The 18,820-nt window shown below is 36.7% G+C and overlaps 8 protein-coding genes across 8 annotated transcripts; 4 read left to right on the top strand and 4 right to left on the bottom strand.

Moving 5' to 3' along the window:
* Positions 1-150: 150 nt before the first annotated feature.
* Positions 151-741, bottom strand: NHP10 (Nhp10p; the record flags this gene model as incomplete). The annotated part of the gene is made up of 1 exon (XM_449803.1): positions 151-741. The coding sequence occupies one exon, from the start codon at positions 739-741 to the stop codon at positions 151-153; it is 591 nt and encodes a 196-aa protein (XP_449803.1).
* Positions 742-1,158: 417 nt separating this feature from the next.
* On the top strand, positions 1,159-2,457 carry RMD1 (Rmd1p; the record flags this gene model as incomplete). Its single annotated transcript, XM_449802.1, has 1 exon — positions 1,159-2,457. One exon carries the CDS (start codon positions 1,159-1,161, stop codon positions 2,455-2,457), a length of 1,299 nt encoding a protein of 432 aa, XP_449802.1.
* A 413-nt stretch (positions 2,458-2,870) lies between these two features.
* On the bottom strand, positions 2,871-5,180 carry GVI51_M10439 (alpha,alpha-trehalase; the record flags this gene model as incomplete). The annotated part of the gene is made up of 1 exon (XM_449801.2): positions 2,871-5,180. One exon carries the CDS (start codon positions 5,178-5,180, stop codon positions 2,871-2,873), a length of 2,310 nt encoding a protein of 769 aa, XP_449801.2.
* A 1,799-nt stretch (positions 5,181-6,979) lies between these two features.
* RCR2 (Rcr2p) lies at positions 6,980-7,609 on the top strand (the record flags this gene model as incomplete). Its single annotated transcript, XM_449800.1, has 1 exon — positions 6,980-7,609. The coding sequence occupies one exon, from the start codon at positions 6,980-6,982 to the stop codon at positions 7,607-7,609; it is 630 nt and encodes a 209-aa protein (XP_449800.1).
* A 761-nt stretch (positions 7,610-8,370) lies between these two features.
* Positions 8,371-13,368, bottom strand: GVI51_M10395 (uncharacterized protein; the record flags this gene model as incomplete). Its single annotated transcript, XM_449799.1, has 1 exon — positions 8,371-13,368. One exon carries the CDS (start codon positions 13,366-13,368, stop codon positions 8,371-8,373), a length of 4,998 nt encoding a protein of 1,665 aa, XP_449799.1.
* A 763-nt stretch (positions 13,369-14,131) lies between these two features.
* Positions 14,132-15,532, top strand: RAD57 (putative DNA-dependent ATPase RAD57; the record flags this gene model as incomplete). Its single annotated transcript, XM_449798.1, has 1 exon — positions 14,132-15,532. The coding sequence occupies one exon, from the start codon at positions 14,132-14,134 to the stop codon at positions 15,530-15,532; it is 1,401 nt and encodes a 466-aa protein (XP_449798.1).
* A 466-nt stretch (positions 15,533-15,998) lies between these two features.
* Positions 15,999-17,174, bottom strand: MAF1 (RNA polymerase III-inhibiting protein MAF1; the record flags this gene model as incomplete). Its single annotated transcript, XM_449797.1, has 1 exon — positions 15,999-17,174. The coding sequence occupies one exon, from the start codon at positions 17,172-17,174 to the stop codon at positions 15,999-16,001; it is 1,176 nt and encodes a 391-aa protein (XP_449797.1).
* Positions 17,175-17,919: 745 nt separating this feature from the next.
* On the top strand, positions 17,920-18,276 carry MRP17 (mitochondrial 37S ribosomal protein bS6m; the record flags this gene model as incomplete). The annotated part of the gene is made up of 1 exon (XM_449796.1): positions 17,920-18,276. One exon carries the CDS (start codon positions 17,920-17,922, stop codon positions 18,274-18,276), a length of 357 nt encoding a protein of 118 aa, XP_449796.1.
* Between the last annotated feature and the right edge of the window lie 544 nt (positions 18,277-18,820).

The raw sequence follows: 18,820 nt of genomic DNA, 5'->3' as shown, positions 1-18,820 counted from the left end.
CAATAAAAATTAAAATAAGAATACAGTTCAATAAGGAGGATCTATTATATTCCATAGAGATTCTATTACTATAAGTCATATCAGCAATAGCCTCATTAACATAACCGAATATTACACCCTCAGCAAATGGTGACATAACTTAATATGCTTTTAATTCTCAACTTCGTTGGACGTTTGATCTGAATCTTCTTGTTTTGAGCTATTTTTACTCATGGAATCTTCCTTCCCAGCATCTTCAGTTTTTGATTTCTTGTTATAGGCTTCCATTTCTGCTTGATACCTCTCTCTATCCTCATTATAAAGACGATAATATGGTTTCCTCTCTTGTTCACTAAGGTTTTTCCAACTCTCCGTTAAGTCTTTGGTTACATCTACAGAACCACCCTCTTTTATCTTCTCTTTGTTCATCTCACAGAATAATAGATATGCGTTCGTGGGCCTTTTCGGCATATTTGGATCTCTTTCTTTCAGTTTCTGTTTACGTGTCTTCGGCTTCTTCAAAGGTGTAGACATAAGCTCCTTCTGGAAGTTTTCTAGTGATGGTAGTGGGTTAAACGTTCCTACATCAGGGTCCATGTCAGCGCGCGCCTCTAATCTTTCGAGAAGTACACCATATTCCAGCTTAAGTCTTTTAACTGATAACCTAGATCGTTGTAATGCTAATCCAATCACCTCATTGTTCTCTTTCAGCTCCTCAACTTTACGCTTCAATTCTTCATCACTGAGATTTCTTGCATCCATTGCTCAGACTTATATTCTCGTATGTTTTCCCTTCCCTCTAACCTAAATAACAACTTCACTGGAATGTTAGCTATTATGATATTCACAGAAACTTTCAAATTTAGTAGTAATGCTTTAATATTCTTTTTTGGAGTCTCCTTGCCATCCATATATCCCAGACCTTTTCTGTCTTCCAGTATTATATATTCTGAAAATTCAATGATTTTTCAGTTTTTTTGCAAATTCTTGACAGTTCAATACCTTAAAAGCACCACTTTAAGATTAGAAAGCTTTAGATAAGCCAACGCCTTGTTAGTAAGTCATAAGTTATTGTGTTGAGAGGAGGCAGATCTACTACCAAGAATAAAACTGAGAGAAACTCCGTTTCTGCTAGGAATTCACGTGGGTTTATATATACAAACATAACGCCAGTAAAACATGTCTGAAGAATCCGACGCCCTGCTTAATAGAGGCTCCAAGTCGAACGATATGGGTGAAAATAGCCAAGCCAAATATATACCAAGACCAGTAAATTCAGATAGAAGTATTAGTGACAGCAAGGATGGTAAACTTGGCATAATTGATTCTAAGACAAAAGGAATATCTAATATAGCAAAGGTTACTGGCAGACAAATCAGAAATGGTGCTCAGCGTACATCTAGAACTGCTCAAAAGCTAAAATTATTACCAGAAGAGGCCTTCCATAGAGATGAAGAAGTCTCAGAACTCCGAGATAGGGATGTTTATTCTCAAGTGAATAGAATAACAGATAAGAATGCAAGAAGAGATGCTGAAAAGCTTGGAAAAGCACACAGACATTTGCTACCGAGATGTACCTCATATTGTACTGCCAGTAGTTATAATATGAAGGATTTGATAAGGTGGTTAAAGGACTCGAAGAAAACGCATCATACACATCCAAAACTATTTGATGAATGTCTATATACACCCTTTTTATACAATGATTGGAGGGGCGACAAAAGATTCGAACATGAAGACGTGATAAGACTTGATGATGAAGGTGGTGAGATAAACGTAAGTGATAAACATCCTGATATATTCATCTTTGAGTATGGTGTTATTGTCTTGTGGGGCTTTACTGAAAGAGAGGAAAAGGCATTCTTGAATGACTTAGAGAAATTTGAAAAAGAAAAACTGGCCGAAGAAGATATCCAAATTGAAGAGTTCAATTACTATGTTACACAAAGTTATCAGCCTAGAATTTATAATGATTTCATTACATTAAGAGATGGTTCCAACTATATGATAAAATTGTCCATATCACATGCAATCGCCCAAAGTGTTAAAATATCTTTGTTTGAAGAATTAGTAGATAATACAATCGAAGACACACAAGACATTCCGCAAGAGATTGCATCGAGTGGTAAAGTTTCTATGAGTAAAGAAGAAATCATGAAAAGTATAGGTGAGTTGTTCATTTTGAGAATTAATATCAACCTACATGGTTCAGTTTTAGATTCACCAGAAATAATGTGGTCCGAACCTCAGCTTGAACCAATTTATCAGGCTACAAGGGGATATCTAGAAATTAATCAGCGTGTCGCACTCTTAAATCAGAGATTGGAAGTCATTTCTGATCTGTTACAAATGTTAAAAGAACAATTGGGACATTCTCACGAAGAGTACTTAGAACTTATTGTGATTGTGTTGGTGGTTGTGGAAGTTGTTGTATCACTAGTAAATATTGCTGTAGACATGATAGCTAACCGAACTTAGACATATATACATTCTAATACAACGAATCTATTGTGTGTAAATACTATACTGGAGCATTTTGATTAACGTAAACTTAGGAAATTCTTTAACATTTATTATCCAATTAATCAGCTGATCAAAGAAAAGTATAAATAATTAATTTAAAAATTAAAATAAATATATTTAATTTGTATTATAACTAATATATATATTTGGCCATGACTACCGAAGTCGGAAAGTTACTTGAAGAAAAATAATTTGTTACACAATTCGTTGAAAGTTTTAGTATGGTTATGGAAGTTATTTCAAACGAATACTTAGGAATTAAGATGAAGATCTTTTCTCAATAGAATCATAAAATTATTCTAGACAGCATTGTGAATATTTTAAATACACTACATATCATCTGGAATATAAAGATAAAGAGTCTCAATTTAAAGACCATATATGCTCTTTTCATCATCTTTCAAACTATTGAAGAATGGTGCTGGGGGAATGCATGCTCCTAACGCTCTTCTAGCATGACTGTTCATGAACTTCAACCCTAATATGTAACTAGTATTAACCCAGCCAAACCCTTCTTTAGCAACCCCCTTGAAGTCTGCACCTTGATTACCATATTCAGCATCAACACGATGAGGATCAGTGCCTCGTGTAACATCATACTTCTCTACCACAATACCGTTATAGTCAACAAATGCTTTGGTCATCATAAATAACCATCTGTATGCCAATCTCGTTGCAACAGAGGTGTAACCGTAATCATTTAAGCCCTCCCAAGCAAGTATTTGATGTGGTGCCCAACCAAAAGGATAATCCCACTGTCTATGAGGTCTATCAATAGAAATAGGTCCTCTGGACTCTTCTGTACAAGCAACCAACCCACCTAGCATTTCAAGCTTCGGCAATGCTAATTCAACCATCTTTTTTGCTTGTTCCGGAGTTGCTAATCCTGCCCATAAAGACCAAAACGTAGTTGCTGACTCATAGTTAGTCCTGCACTTCACTTTGATATTGTAGTCATAAAAGAAACCAGTCTCTTCGTCCCACATATATTTAGTTATATTTTCCTTTCTTTTAGCTGCTAGATCGCGCCAGTAAGCAGAATTGGTAACTGTTCCATCAAATGGATCATGGTATTCATCGTTATGATATTTTTCTATGAAATTAGCGATATCGACCTCGTACTTGTAAAGCAGTGAGTTGAGATCAATGGTAGCTAGATATGCGCAAACACCTTCGAATCTATAAGTGGTGTCGTGACCAGATTCTCTAACACCACGATCATGTAAGAAAAACTCGTCAAGATGAGGTTCCTTTACTGAGCCATCGTTGTACATCGCAATGAACTCAGGAATTGTGCAATAGTACTTTGCAGCGTATGGCGTTAATATACTATCGAAATGAGTAGGTTCTGTTTCAGGTGGAATACCTAAACCATCAGGATGATAGCATGATAGACCGGTTTCTGGATCTAGTCTTGGATGAGCCATCCAGACCGTTTTATATTCCTTGATAGCGGCTTTGAAAGATCTCTTTAAGAAATCGATTGCGTTTGGGTTATTATCACCACCAATTCTGTTGAATACCACTAAAGCCATATCAGTCAAAAATGGTGGTTGCGATCTACACAGATAATAACTTCTGTTAGCATTCAATATCTTACCGTAATGTTCAATTTCGAAGATAAAGTGTTCTACCATACCACGGGCAACGTCGACCTTATTACTTTCCAATAATCCCAGTGCCATCATGTAAGAATCCCAACCATATAGTTCATTGAATCTACCACCTGGAACTGCATATGGGTAACCAATTAGGGACACCTCACCAGTTGCTGGGTTGACGTGTTCTTCCATTGCCAGAGCCAGCAAACCAGGTGTTGCATTCAATGACTTTACGTACTCCGGGGTTATATCTTTTGGTAAGTATTCGACTTCGAGTTTCATCGAAGGGTTCATCTGGGATGCTTGAATGTAAAATTCGTATTGTTCAGGGCAGTTGTATGGGACGTAGACTCTAGGGTTCTTTGCCTCTGGTGTGTCAACTTTAGTATCACTAGCAATTTCTCCGATGTTATTCAAATCTATTCTTCTAGTCAAGTTATTCCAGAACTGATTGGTGATCAATCTTGACAATCTGTTCACTGGGTTTTCGTTAATTCTTGCTTCATCCAGGAAGATGGAGTGTCTACCAAAACTCTTTGCAATTGTAAGTTCTTGTAAAAGGTTCGAAAGCATGTAGGTACCTCTAATGTTGACATGTTTGTAACCTCCAGAGTTAGCGGTACCGACTTTCAACACTTTTGGGCCGGTGTCTTCGATTGTGATCTGATAATTACGGTCTGTGTCTTCGCTGGATAGAAGTTCTTCCAGGGTGCCGTCGACATCCTCGATGAAGAACTTTCTGTTACCTTGACTTGCAGTTAGACTGTCGTCCTCGGAACCCCTTCTTTTCAATTGGAATTGGCCGAAGCTGGCAGTGGTCTTGGCGATGGAAGTGTTGTCGAAGACACTCATGGTTCTTGTCCTGTTGAGCTTAGTCGAGCTCTTTTTCTGCTTCCTGGGGTCGGTAGCGGGACCGTAATAGACTTCTGCTGTGGAGAAAGGGTCATAGAACTCGTTCAGCGAGGACAGTCTCCTTGGTCTTGTCTTCTTTGGACTCTCGTTAGCGACTTTCTCGACCATTGCTGGTGTGGCCACAGCACCCTTGCCCAAAGGCCCTTCATCCATGGGGTCAGACATTATTGCACTATTTTTTTGGTGAGTTTTGGATTTAGATTTAGATTTAGATTTAGTTTTCCTTCAGCGAGAGGGTTTTCACTAGTAATTTATGGGAGTTGATAGTCTCCTTGTTTTATTTTTTTTTTTTACCTGCGAGACGAATTGCGAGTTAGTAGGTGTAGCGAAATGTAATGAATACTCGACAATTGTTCTTGAAAGGTCAGAGAGACTCCTATTCTGTGGACTATAGCTCGTGCTTTTTCTATTTTTTTGATTCGGAATATTAATTAAAAAAAGTAAAGGGAGGATCCTTTTTTTTTTTTATTTTTCGTTGGTTTTTTAATAACTCTTTGCAAAGGGATCCTTTCACTATTGCAGACAAATTAACCACTTATTGTATATTAGCGATAATTCAGAAGTCAGAATTGCAGATAAATAGGAGATAAAAATGATCGTATTTTATAGTGTGGATCAGTTTTCAGATAGAGAGATTTTCTAATTCTGTTTGTGAATCCTTTAGATGATTTTCTTAAAAAAAATGCTCCCTTACCAATGGACAAAAATCACTTATATATATAGTAGTTAAAAAAAAACAGTGTACTAATTGTTCTGAATTGCAGTTTTTGGAAAGGTGGGCCAATACAAGTATTTAGCGCAAAAGAAATTTAGTTCTGGATGGGGGGGAGGGATGGCACTCTATATTTTCCGAGTATAGTACAATCTGAACTACACGGAGTCAAAGCAATCAACTTTCTCGATACTGAGAACTCATTCGTTAATACTTCCACCTCCCCTTATAATGAAAAGAAAGTTGCAATTCCCCCCCTTGACAGCACTTATGTCACGGTAAGTCATGCGAGTCATCCGTATCTTCCAATGTCCAGGCAAGGACAGTTGTGTTTCGTACTATATACTATGTACTGCCTACTGAGTGTAGTTCATTTGATGTAGATGCGAACTTACATAGGGCTACTGTGCAAGTGTCAAATGCAAAGTGTGGTGTGCGGATGACCACACAAGACTTAAAAAAAGGGAGATGAGAAGCACTAAGAAAAGCGATTGCAACAGATACACCCGTACACCCTTCTTAGAACTACTCATATATATAACCCCGACGCCAAGAATGTAAATCGGATCTATAATGAGTTTTTTCTTTTCTTTCTTTTTTCGTATTGTGTTATATACTGACCGTTCATGTGGATGCAAGTGCATGTGGTTAAGGAGTCAGATGTGATGGAGCCGATTAGTGTTTGAAGGAGGCGATCTTCTTTAGAAATTGTGTGTGGCTTGAAGGGAGAAGCCAGAAGCTAGAGACTAAGAGATGGAGAGACTAGCAGACTTTTAGACTCTTAGACTGTTAGACTCTTAGACTGTTAGACTGTTAGACTGTTAGACTGTTAGACTAATAAGACTAAAAGCTAAAGATTAAATGCGTACGCAGTGACATGTGGCGAATAACTCTCTGCAGGCGATTGTGCATTTGTGTGGAGGAGTGAAATCAAAAATACAGAAAGAGGCTTCCTACGGGTTTATAGTGGGAAGGAAGGTTTAGAAGGCTTTTCTTAGCAAGGCTTATAGTGGGGGAAAGTAACCCAGTCGGTGTTTAGGGATCCTTCTGCTCTTACTCTGCTTGCTCTGTTGCTGTGCTACTGTGGAAGAAAATTCATAATGCAAAATAATACAAATATAAAAAGTGCTATGGTGAGAGCTAATCATCTAATAATTAACTACCCTAGCATATCTTTTGAAATTTAGAGGACACAGGACGTAGATTTCCAATATTACAAATTTGGCTAAAAAATTTCACACAAAGGAGATCAATGATAGCTTATAAGAGGGCAACTGGGGATAATAATAACGATGGGTTTACTGATGATGATCCGTATGGGAGAGGGTCGTGGGTGTGGGGTCGGTGGATCCTGTTTGTGATATTTGTTGTTGGTATTCTTCTGATGACGTTGCTTACGTTCCGAATCAACAGACGAAGGACTGCCACCGGTAGGGCTCCGATTTACGGCACTGCGTGGATGACGCCTCCGTCGTACAGACAGTCCGAAAGAGACTACAACCATACCCAGAACTATGTAGAGGAGTACGTTCCTACATACACAGAGACCACAAATGCCAACGATCTGGGCTACTACGATGCCAACGGTGTCTTCCACAAGAACGCAAAGGCTGAAATGCTTCAACCACCGGCTCTGGATGGCGAGGTCGCTAGGCCAGATGGCCCTCCACCTGGTTTCGACGGGCTCACACAACCAGAGTCTGCATACTTGAGACCAGAAGACGTACCGCAGGAGGACATCGATCTAGAGTTTAGAAGGCCTGCTCAAACCAACTTCCAAAGAACTACGGCTGGTCCAAGTTCATCCTTAGAGACAAATGACGATGAAGACTCAAGTGTATCTGTACAGATGCAACAAGTTAGAACATCTTCAAAGAAATAGATATCACAACAACGGGGGGTTTCCAGTTCCAAGCAAAAGGTTTTCTTCTTTCTTTTTGAGTGTAATAATACTGAGAAGAATTGTATGCGGAACAACTTACACACTATGCCGCTAACAATAATATCACCTCATGCAGATCAAACCGCTTTATCATATGTTTATTTGTTTCTATTTCTCTGATACCTGTAGAAATACCATTGCAATCCTTTTTGACTGTTTTTCTTTGTCTGAACTTTATTATTTTTTTTTATTCAAGATTTTAATCGCGATTAAGAATACTTTAAATTCAAATTTAAATGCACTACAATTGCCAAAATTTCTACTCTTTGAAATTTACATTTTTGGTTCTTAAATCATGAATTTATGATAATTAGTGACATTCTATTCTGTTGATCCATTCATTAGATGGCTAATCCTAACTGGTGTACAATAAAAATCCTATTTATATACATAGTTATTTTTTTCACGTTGGTAGTATTTACGAAACACTTTTTTTGCATAATTATATAATACTAATACCTTTTAATTCATAATCAAAAAATAATATATATTTCTATTCATTAGGTGAAGCAAAAATAACTATGTATAAGTGAATGCTCCTTATATGTCACAAGACAGCAATAATTTAAATGGATTTTTTGTTTCTCTAATTTTTTTTTTTTTTTATTTTTTTTTTTGTATTTATTTACAGCACCACCTATCATGAGGGCCGTTATATCTATAATACACTATAATACAAATTAAAAATTTGTAATTGGACATTAAACGTCCCAAAGAATCTTTTTTCTCCATTCGTACCGCTTTCGATACTCTTCCATCTTCTTTCGCCTGATTCCTTTTTGAACATCGCGCACGATTTCTTCGAGAGCGATATCATACAAATCTCCTTTTATGTAGAACTCTGTAATTTCAGTATCGACGTTTGCCAACACTTTATCCATATTCTTGATGAATTTTACGACAACACCCTCAGAGTCGATTGGTGGTAGCTTCAACTTGTGCCGCTCCCTGCACTCTACAATCGCCAAAGATTTAACCTTCGTAGCGTAAGCAACTGCATCCTCGATAGGCATATTCTTATCAAAACTATACACCATTTCTTCTGTCTCCCCGATAATATCATTCAGGAATTCAAACTCAGGAGTATCCTTTAAACCTCTTTTTTTTAATTCCTGTACTTTCATTATTCTTTCAGCCTCGCTCTTTGTCATAAAACCATTCTTCAGAGCTGCTAATGGATCGAAATCTTCTAAGTAGAAATCATCTAAAAGTTTCTCTAGCAATATCTCATCTTTTGGTTCATCTGCCAAATAGGAACATCCACGTATTTTCATGTCATCCACTATACATTTATCCTGATCAATCTCACATTCATCGACAGCCAATAAAAATCTTGGTCTCTTTTGTTTTATATTCAACTCTATCTTTGCAAATGTCTTAAGATCGCTGAATAAAGAAATCCAAAACCTTTCTTGGTTAACGTCAAGATTAGCTACCGGAACAACTTTGACAACATCCCCAGCGTCGACATCTTGTTCCGACTGCAACCATTCATCCATATCAAAATCATACATATTCACGCCAACCTTTTTATAACCTGCATCAAAAGTATGTTCCCCTTCAGCTAAATATGGATTATCAGCTGCATTCTCAATAACACGGTAACGTATATGAGGCTGAGATGAGTATGATTTAGCAATACGATTACGATGCCAAACTATTCGCTTTCTGATACGTTTCAATCGTTTTGGCAGTTTTTTCTTATAAATAGGCTTGTTATTAGCCTTTTCTTTCTCTGAAATTAATCTCGAATGTGGGCCGACTACCCAAACAGGACAGGCATCATGGTAATGTGGTGTTCCAAAGACAAAAACCCCATTTTTATCTACTTGACTCTTAATGAGCCGATGGTCTAGTTTTTTAACTAATTTTGACTCACCTTTCGTTGCTCTTTTCTCTCTCACCCACTCAGGGAGTGCTATCTCAAACTCATCAAGCTCGTACGTATAATCAATGCTTTCTGTCTCACTGTCGAAAGACTCCTCAGGAGTAAGACCATTTAAGTTTGCAATTGGGTGATCTATTATAGAATCTGGACTAGAGTCGTTTGCCACCGAGTCATACTTATGTTCATCACAATCCACAATTTTTGATGAGAAGTTCTGACTACATAGCGAATTGACAGTAACGCATTCATCGTCAACCTTATTTGGAGTGCTTTGTTGTTCCCCAGTACAGATAGGATATTCTCTTTCCGAAGGAAAACATCCAGTGACGGTTACTGGTTGTGGCAATGGTGACGGCTTCTTCTTAAGTTGCCCTTGTGGTGGAGGTGGAGGAGGCTTCTTCTTAAGTTGCCCTTGTGGTGGAGGTGGAGGAGGCTTCTTCTTAAGTTGCCCATGTGGAGGAGGTGGAGGTGGAGTGTTCTTTTTGATTTTTAATGATTCCACAATCCTAAAACTATCTTGTTTACTACAAGGTTCGTTATATAATTGTTTATTTGTACCAACTGCAGAGTCATATTCACCTGGAGGTACTTTATTAACGACTTCCGGATCTAATGGTAGATGATCTACAGAACAGTTACCCGAAGGCACTTTAGAGATTGCTCTACTATCTCTGTGATTTACATCATCAAATTGATCAGGTAATTTGTCGTGGAAAGAGGTAACAGATATAACTCCGACATTCTCAGAAGCTACCCCTACTTCCTTACTAGACTGCTCGTTGACTTTATTGTCAAGTGAAACAGGACTAATAAATGACTTCTTCAAGCAGCTTTTGAGTGGTTTGGCTGCATGATCTGTCGGACCTTTGATGCTTTTCGAAGTTCCTGCCGTGCATGATTTACTTTTAGAAACTGAATGAATGCTACAATCGGCTTTGAAGGAGACGGATTTGGTTGACGGTACACTTTTATAACTCTCGTTAGTGATTTCAGATACCTTGCGTTCAATGAGTGGCTCCTGTAATTGAATTATATTGTCAACTTCCTTTATTCCCTCTAACAGGCATTCTGGTACTTCTTTCTTTTCTTTACATGAACTTATTATGCGCTTGTTAGGACTGACCACATTTGAGCTTGTATAAGAATTCAACCCTTGTTGAATCCCCTTGTCTAAACCATCCAACGTACAATGCTGAATAGGTAGGCTATTGGTAGCCTCTTCCTTCTTTAGGCGTTCCTTTTCCCATTCACGATCAGAGGCAACTAACAATGTAAAATATCCCACATTTTCATTGTTAAAGCCATTATTATCATTTTGATAAGCCTGAATCCTCGGATGTAGTTTAGATTCATCAATTACATTTGGTAGACAATAGGAAAGGTTTTCATACTTTTCTAAGGGCTTAGTTTTTTCTTTTAAGAAAATATTGAACTCAGCTGTTGATTTCTTTATTTGCTCTTGAATTTCAGCTCTTTTTTCTTCAGTTATAACATCACACTCTCTATTTTCCTTATCATCTATTTCTGATATTGTAAATGACGGTTCGTCCTGAAGAGGCTTTTTAAATAGGACTGGGAATGTCATACTAGACAATTTATTGCAGGTTTCATTAAAAATGGAAGTTATTGCATTACCAAGGCCAATGTTACCGTTGGCATTTAGTTTACTTTCATTAGCACTACATTCGTGAGAAACATTAGTCATTACCTCAGTTTTTTCATCAGCAGATTGCTTGGCGCCATTAAGAGGATGGTCACTGCTTCCTGACACTACAGTATCTGAACCTACCTTAGTTGTTCCTTTTGCGGAAACAAACACATTACTGGTGCTGGATGAATTGATTGATTCTATTGTATTCCCTGTCAGATCTACTTGTTGTTGTTGCTGTTGCTGTTTGAGGTTATCTACACAAACCTTTTCAATTGAATTGGGTAACTGTTCTGGTAAGGTCCCAAGGTCACCTTCCCAGTTCCCCTTATTCTGAGTAAAATCAGCTCTCTTCTTCAATTGATTAATGGAATTTTCTACAAAGTTGCTGAATAGTTGCATAACAGATGGAGTTCCCCTGTCTATCTGTTGTTTTTGGATACTACTTTCAGTTGAGACTTGCTCATTACCAATACTATTCCTGATAAACTCCTGTGAAACGTTATCCTGGAGATCGGCTTGTTCTGGATTATGCTCAGAGTTGGCAGAGGTATTGGTATTAGGTCTCGAAATTTCCCCATTTTCCGAGACAGAATTCCCTACCTTTGCCTCTACAATTTTCAATTTCTCTGTACATATAGAAGCTTCCTCATTTATGGATAACTGTTCAATATTTAAAGGTTTTACAACGCTAATGTCAAATTCAGAAATGGAAATATTATTGCAATCCTTTTTGAGATTTTCTGAATAGTATTCAATTTCATCATCAAGCGTCTTAAATAATTTTTGCAGCTCAGCACTAATGTTTGAGTCACTCTCAATCATGTATTTTTGATCGAGAATATTCTCACAGTAAGATGTTAGATTTTCACAATTTTTAGTGCAAGAAAACTTCATGTAATCGTCAATGCTCAATTTATCAGCAGCATTATTACTAGCATTGTTGCTAACAATGTTGGTAGCGATATTTGAATTGTCCCCACAAATTAATTGTTTACTCACTAGTTCATTATTACCAGCTATAAGGTCTTTACTAGCCGAACAAACGTTGGCGGTTTTATTATCACTACAGACTAAATCAAGACATTGATTTTCAGTCTTTTGTGTCTGCGCTACTTTCTTGGGATTATAGCCAGGCGTCAATTCCCTACTTCCAATTGGTTCTGTCTGTGTGGTGCTTTCTCCACGACAACTTGGTGATTTGTGACTGAACAACTTCTCATCATCGCTAGTAAATGGCACAGAACTGGACTTGAAGTCAAATTTATTATGCTGATAACTTTTTGGGTCCTCGTAAGAACGATCACAAGATTGTAAAGATAATTCAGTGAGTACATTAGATCTTTTGGATGTTCTTATCTTGAGTTTCCCAAGAAAATTTCTCCATCTTGATTTTGATCGAGATGAATCCTGCTCTTCATTTATTTTTTGAGTTGAAGATGAAGTACATTTTTTTAAACTCCGGAAAATGGACCATTTTTCACTAGTAACTGATTGTAAATTTTTTACATTGATTGAATAAGTAGAAGAATTACTGATATAATCCAGAGACACTAATGCCTCCATTGCCAGTAATGAAGAGTCAGAATTACAGTGATCATTTCCATTTATACCATCAACAGCCTCTGGCTCTATAACTTTAGCATCGGTGTCTGATGTCAACGTTTTACGGTTTATAGTAGAATCCGAAAACTCTTGACTTGAATCTTTGTTCAACATCCAAATTCTTGGTGGTAACTTGGTGGGTTCTTTTTCAAACCAAGATTTAACCATCGCTTTAATTGGATTTTCTGGAGGTTGAGGATTATTCTTTAAATAATCGTCCAAGTCATCAACAGACCAGCTCAAAACTTGGTACCAAGCTCTTTTTCTTTTGGGCTGCTCTTTTTGCTTTTCTGGGTTGCTAGCCTGTTGCACAATATTTTCTTTCAAATCTTTATTCTTGCCATATTTAATTTCCTTAGCTTTCTTTTTCTTTATCGCCCTAGCGGCCTTCCTTTTCTGGTGGCCCTTCTTATATTTCTCCCAATCTCTCTTAAACTCTCTCTTAGCGACCCGATATCCAATTTTGCTAGCCAATTTCCCAGCCTCAAGCAAGGTGAAATTGTCTGGATAATTCCAGGCCATAATTTCAAAGGTTTTACCGACACAATTAATAACCATAGTATTATAAAAAGTTTCAAAGATTTAGATCCAACTGTTCTATATTTTGAGTATTGCCTTTATCAAAAGAAGAAGAGTTGATTTATTTGAAACGGAAATATATAATGTAAAAATAACAGAAATATATAAACCTTCTCAGGAAAATAATTTAGAATAAACCATAAATAATTTGTCTTCAGTTGGATGAACTTATATAGTTTTTGGATTCGGCTATTAGTGTCATGAATGTGGTTCCTCGAAACACAAAAGGTTCCTTTTATTACTGCATAATTTTAATATATGCTAGCATTACTAAAATAGCATCCACAAACATAAAAATTTTGATTTAATCCATAAATACACAAAATTGTTACTGCGGTAATTTCTATGAGTTACAAAATCGTTTTTAAAATAAGTACTATAAATGTAATTTTGTAATTAATATATTATTTTATTCGAGGACTCAAAAATTCAAATTTGTGTTAGTCTTGTGACTTTTTTGTACAGTATGATATAATACAGCACGCCAAAATGGGCCATTGTTTGGCCACACGTCATTCACGTCCAAAACATTAAATCATAAATCTAAGAATAATTGAAAGTTTGATTTACATACTCAACATAGTATCTCATTATAATTCATTAAAGAGACAAAAGACGTATATGACATGTTCAAATAGTCAATTTGAATCAACCTTAACAAACGCTATAGTTTTAAAATAAAGTCACAACGATACAGTAATACTACCAAACAATTAGAAGAGCATTATCAAGCAAAATTTCTATGGACCTTTATGAGGAATTACCTGGGAGCCAGCTTTTGTTTGATCCTGAGTTTGAAACATTTCTTGAAGCACTAAATGCGAACAAAGTAACATGTGTTGATTTCCTGACATTAAAAGCACCAGACTTGGCTAAGCTATCTCAGCGTTCAATTAACGAGGTCATAAGGTTTCAACAGAGACTAATAAGAGAGTATGATGCACAATATAATTCCAATAGTACAAAACCGCTAGCTAAACAAATACCAAATAAACAGTTTACAACAGGTGACCTAGGAATAGATGAGGTTTTAGGAGGAGGAATTTCGACTAATTGTATTACTGAAATATTCGGTGAAAGCTCTACAGGAAAGTCACAGTTACTGATGCAGCTCTGTTTATCAGTTCAATTACCTATTTCCGAAGGAGGTCTTAATGCCAAATGTGTATTCATAACCACAGAAGGTGATCTCCCGACTAACAGACTAGCTGGGATGATTGAGGCAAGAAAAGACTGGCATGAATTAGGTATATCACAGTCGAATATCTTTACCGTTAGTTGCCCTGACTTAATTTCACAAGAGCATATAGTAAATGTTCAGCTACCTGTCTTACTTGAACGAAATAAAGGGGAGATCAAACTGATAATAATTGATTCTATTTCCCATCACTTAAGAGTTGAACTAGATACTAAATCATTCAAAGACTCTTTAGAAAATAAGGCATATATTACTGAAATGGCTGAGAAACTACAAGGAATAGCTACAAAGCACTCAGTTGCTATCGTAGTGGCCAACCAAGTAGGGGATAAACCGTTGAATGAAAACTTAGACCCTTATAATTTAAACGTCAATGACTTAGAGTACCAGCTAGGATGGTTGGTGGGATGGAAGAATTCGACCATATTATATCGACAAACAATCCAGCAGATAGGCTTTCAAAAGCAACAAGTAATTGCATCAAACGCTGATAGTATACTATCCGATGATGAGGACTATATGCTAGTTGAAGAGCAAGTACGACGGATAAAGCGAGAAGAAGATGGTGAGAAATTTGTTGAAAGTGGAATTGGCGGTTCAACTAGTGCTCTTGCTAGGGGAGAAGTTGAAGAAGCTGACAATAAACTAACAGAGCTCAAACCGCGCAAAAATAACAGCGTGAAGAAGACTATCAAAAGAAAAATGGATCACAGGGTTCCAAATCTTGGTCTCACTTGGGCAAATTATGTAAGCACTCGTATTTTACTAAAAAAAAGTTATGCAGCCTCTCCTATGATTAGGCGAGGTGAATTAAAGAAATACAAAGGATCAGATACATCCGATTTTTGGCAAGTGAAAAGACTCTTGAAAGTTGTATATTCTAGCTTTTGTACCCCCGAGGAAATCAATTTCAAGATTACGAAATGTGGAGTTGAATCAGTATAATTATAGTCATCTGTCATTTGAGGAACTTTGATACATATAGATATTTTTCATGAATTTTGAAGGACTTCAGAATGACATGTAAATAAGTTAAATTGCATTAATATAGTCACTATTATCGTTTATTTATAATAGTACAACTTTTGCTTCATTAAATTATACAAACTGAATAAACTGAAATTGTTAACATGAACTATTAATGCTTCATAATGAGTGTAATATTGATCTATATAGTGTCAAAAAGTAATATTCACATACGACGATTTCTGCGAATACAATAATGTTACATTATTGGAAATAATAGTTTGTATCAGGCTAAAAACTAAAATACTTTGAATGCCAGACCAAAGTATAAGAATAAGCAAATATGCTACATCCACTTATTATGGTGGAGAAAAACAAAAACATTTAAATATTAAACATAAAAAATTAATAGAACATAATGATACAACTAAGTTTCATTATTCAGTTATTCTTCATCATCATCGTCGACAATAGCGTTCTCTTCGTAAGTTAAATCGTATTCACCTTCGAATTGCGTATTGTTGTTATCAAAAGAGGTTGTATTGTTATTTCTGAACGTACCGTCTTCATTTTGCATCTCATCAGGAGTTCCAATAGCATTATTAACAGCCAGTTGTAGTCTAGAGGCGAGTAAGTATACATAGGCCACTCTTTTTCTCTTTTTATTAAAGAAAAAACCGATGAGACTCCATAGATGCCCAGGCTCATCATCCAAGAACGATTGTGTTGGACAGTACTGATATAATACACAGTCTGAGAGAGTCATATGAGAGTTGATTACTTCCCATATCCACTCTTCTGGCTTTCTTCCCAATGAGTACATCGAGTTTTCAAATTTTGCAATAAAGGACTTTATAGAAGATCTTTTAAAATCAGTTGGCTCCAATAGAGAAAAATCATGGTCAGGGTATGAGGCATTTAGAATTGCAATCAAGTATGCAAATGTCCTTCTGCTAGATGGCTCATTTATTGGGCCGAATGGCCCCAAATTTAAGGTTCTAGATGTATCATTGAGCACTGACCTTGCGGTTATATCGTTTGCTGTGCTGGAATCTGCCCGCAGCTTGTCTACTTTCCCTCCAGTACTTGATAGGCTACTTGTCCTCCTCTCTTTGTTCTTATGTGTAAGGGACTCAACTGATGAAGAACTTGAATAACCTGCTTCATAATTAGACACTAATTCTTTCAAATTATGGTCATTAAGTTTAGATGTCTTGATAATTGGTGGTACTAGATCCGCTACTATTTCGCCTTGGGCACCATTACTCTCGTTGAGATTTCCATTAATATGTTGCAAGTAGATAGGACTGTCACTCACAGACATCCTTCTCTTCTGCTCCCAGAATGATGAACTGTCTCGCCTTTGTCCTCCAGGCGACATTGACCTTTCATTCTTGTCCTCAGCATCCAGAGCTATCTGCTGCTGCAAAGCCAAATTGTAACTCTCATTGTCCTGAAGTATCGTATCCAAATGATGGTCTATCGTCTTGTAGAGCTTCCGGTCAGAAGCTACAGCTTTAGTAGTGAATATATCACACCCACCAACAATCTTGCAATCAATGGTCTCAAAATTAAGAACTTGGTTCACACGTTCAATATCCAACTCATCAATAAATTTCATCGTTTCAGCTTTTATACACTTTTAGTATTTTTAAGTACATGCATACCTAGCTACTAACTATATATTTTGGTATTACCAGACTTAACATTCCTATTGCAACGAATTCAAGACTCAATTATATAAATATCACTCATTTCCCCTTTGACAGCACCACGAGACCACGAGCCCACACCCCCTCACCATTCCAATTAACGGTGAAGCGGGGGGACCTCATCACAAGTAGAATAGCGAACTTTGCTATCGATACTGTCATATCAAGACATTTATCAAGCCCACCAAAAGATTGTTTCAGGGCACAGATAATGTGTTCTGGTCATTCAAACGTTATTGAAGTCTCAAAGCTGCTAACACTTCTCAACTTGCTAAATCATAGCCGATAATATAGACAACTTGCACATAAAATAGATCGATGAAAATCTGCTCATTCAGACACTAGTATATAGAAATAGAAAACACCAATACTGCCATTGTATACATACTGTGCGATGCATTCCTACCACTATATGCATTCAATGATGCAGCAATGAACTGCAACAGGGTATACACATAACTAGCGACGACCGACGCTGGGGATTTCCAACAGTAGAGGAATATAACCAGAGAGTCTATTCCAATCTATCTTCAAAAGTCGTCAATAGCTTTCGATAGAATAAGAAACTGTTGTATTCCATCTGGTCCTAAGAATCATAAGCTAGGTGTTAAGGCTAGTTGTTTTCCGGTGTATTGTTTTAGAGCAGGAAAAAAAATGCTGTATGAATTAATTGCCATGGTGCGTATATTGCAACCGAAGCATCAAATGCAACAGGAGGCTAAGGAGCTAGCCACTACTATAGGTAGAATGATCATAGAGAATCGTGGTGTTGTGCGTAAAATTATGCCGATGGGTAAGACCATGTTACCGAGGGTTATTACAAAGGATCAAGAACGTCATTTCCAAGCATTCAAGTTCTTGATGCTGTTTGACTCATCCATTCCTGTACAATCCCAGATTCTGAGAACATTGAGAAAAGACCCCCGTGTGATCAGATCGTCCATTGTCAAGATTAATACTGAGAAAGAGCTGGCATCTTTGAGTTCGATTGAAAAGAGTCAAGGCTTGTGAAAAGCGCAGAACTTCACTTGAAGGTTTCTCTTTCTATGCATAAATTCTCAAAATATTTAACCCTTGTATATATACACAATCCACGAATAAACATTCTAAATAATAATATCCAATAATTCAATATTAACACCTAATTAATATATTATTTCCTAAAATAAATTAGACAATAGTCGCACAGTATATAGTAAGATAAAAGTATGATAATGAATAAAGAAAAAAAATTACCTGGGGAAGAATTAAAAGGGTCCTAAAACCATTTATGGGTATCCTGAATCTATATGGAATGCTTAGAGGACCTTAGCATTATGATTGGTAAAGGTGAAGTAAAGACCAAATAACTTTAAAAAAAATATGATGAAATCGAATATAATATCGGATAAATCAATATATTCCTTGTCATGATTAGAAAAAACAGTAACCAAGCCTAATAACAAGCTCAGTAAGTGACATTAATTTACCTTATTAGAGCAGATAGAACAAAAGTACTGTTATTGATGTAATGGAACAAATTAAACGCTTTAAAATTGAAACTTAAAAATTCAAT

This window comes from Nakaseomyces glabratus, chromosome M, assembly GCF_010111755.1.
Source record: "Nakaseomyces glabratus chromosome M, complete sequence".
In the NCBI taxonomy this organism is placed as follows: domain Eukaryota; kingdom Fungi; phylum Ascomycota; class Saccharomycetes; order Saccharomycetales; family Saccharomycetaceae; genus Nakaseomyces; species Nakaseomyces glabratus.
This window is presented reverse-complemented; position numbering and strand designations above follow the sequence as displayed.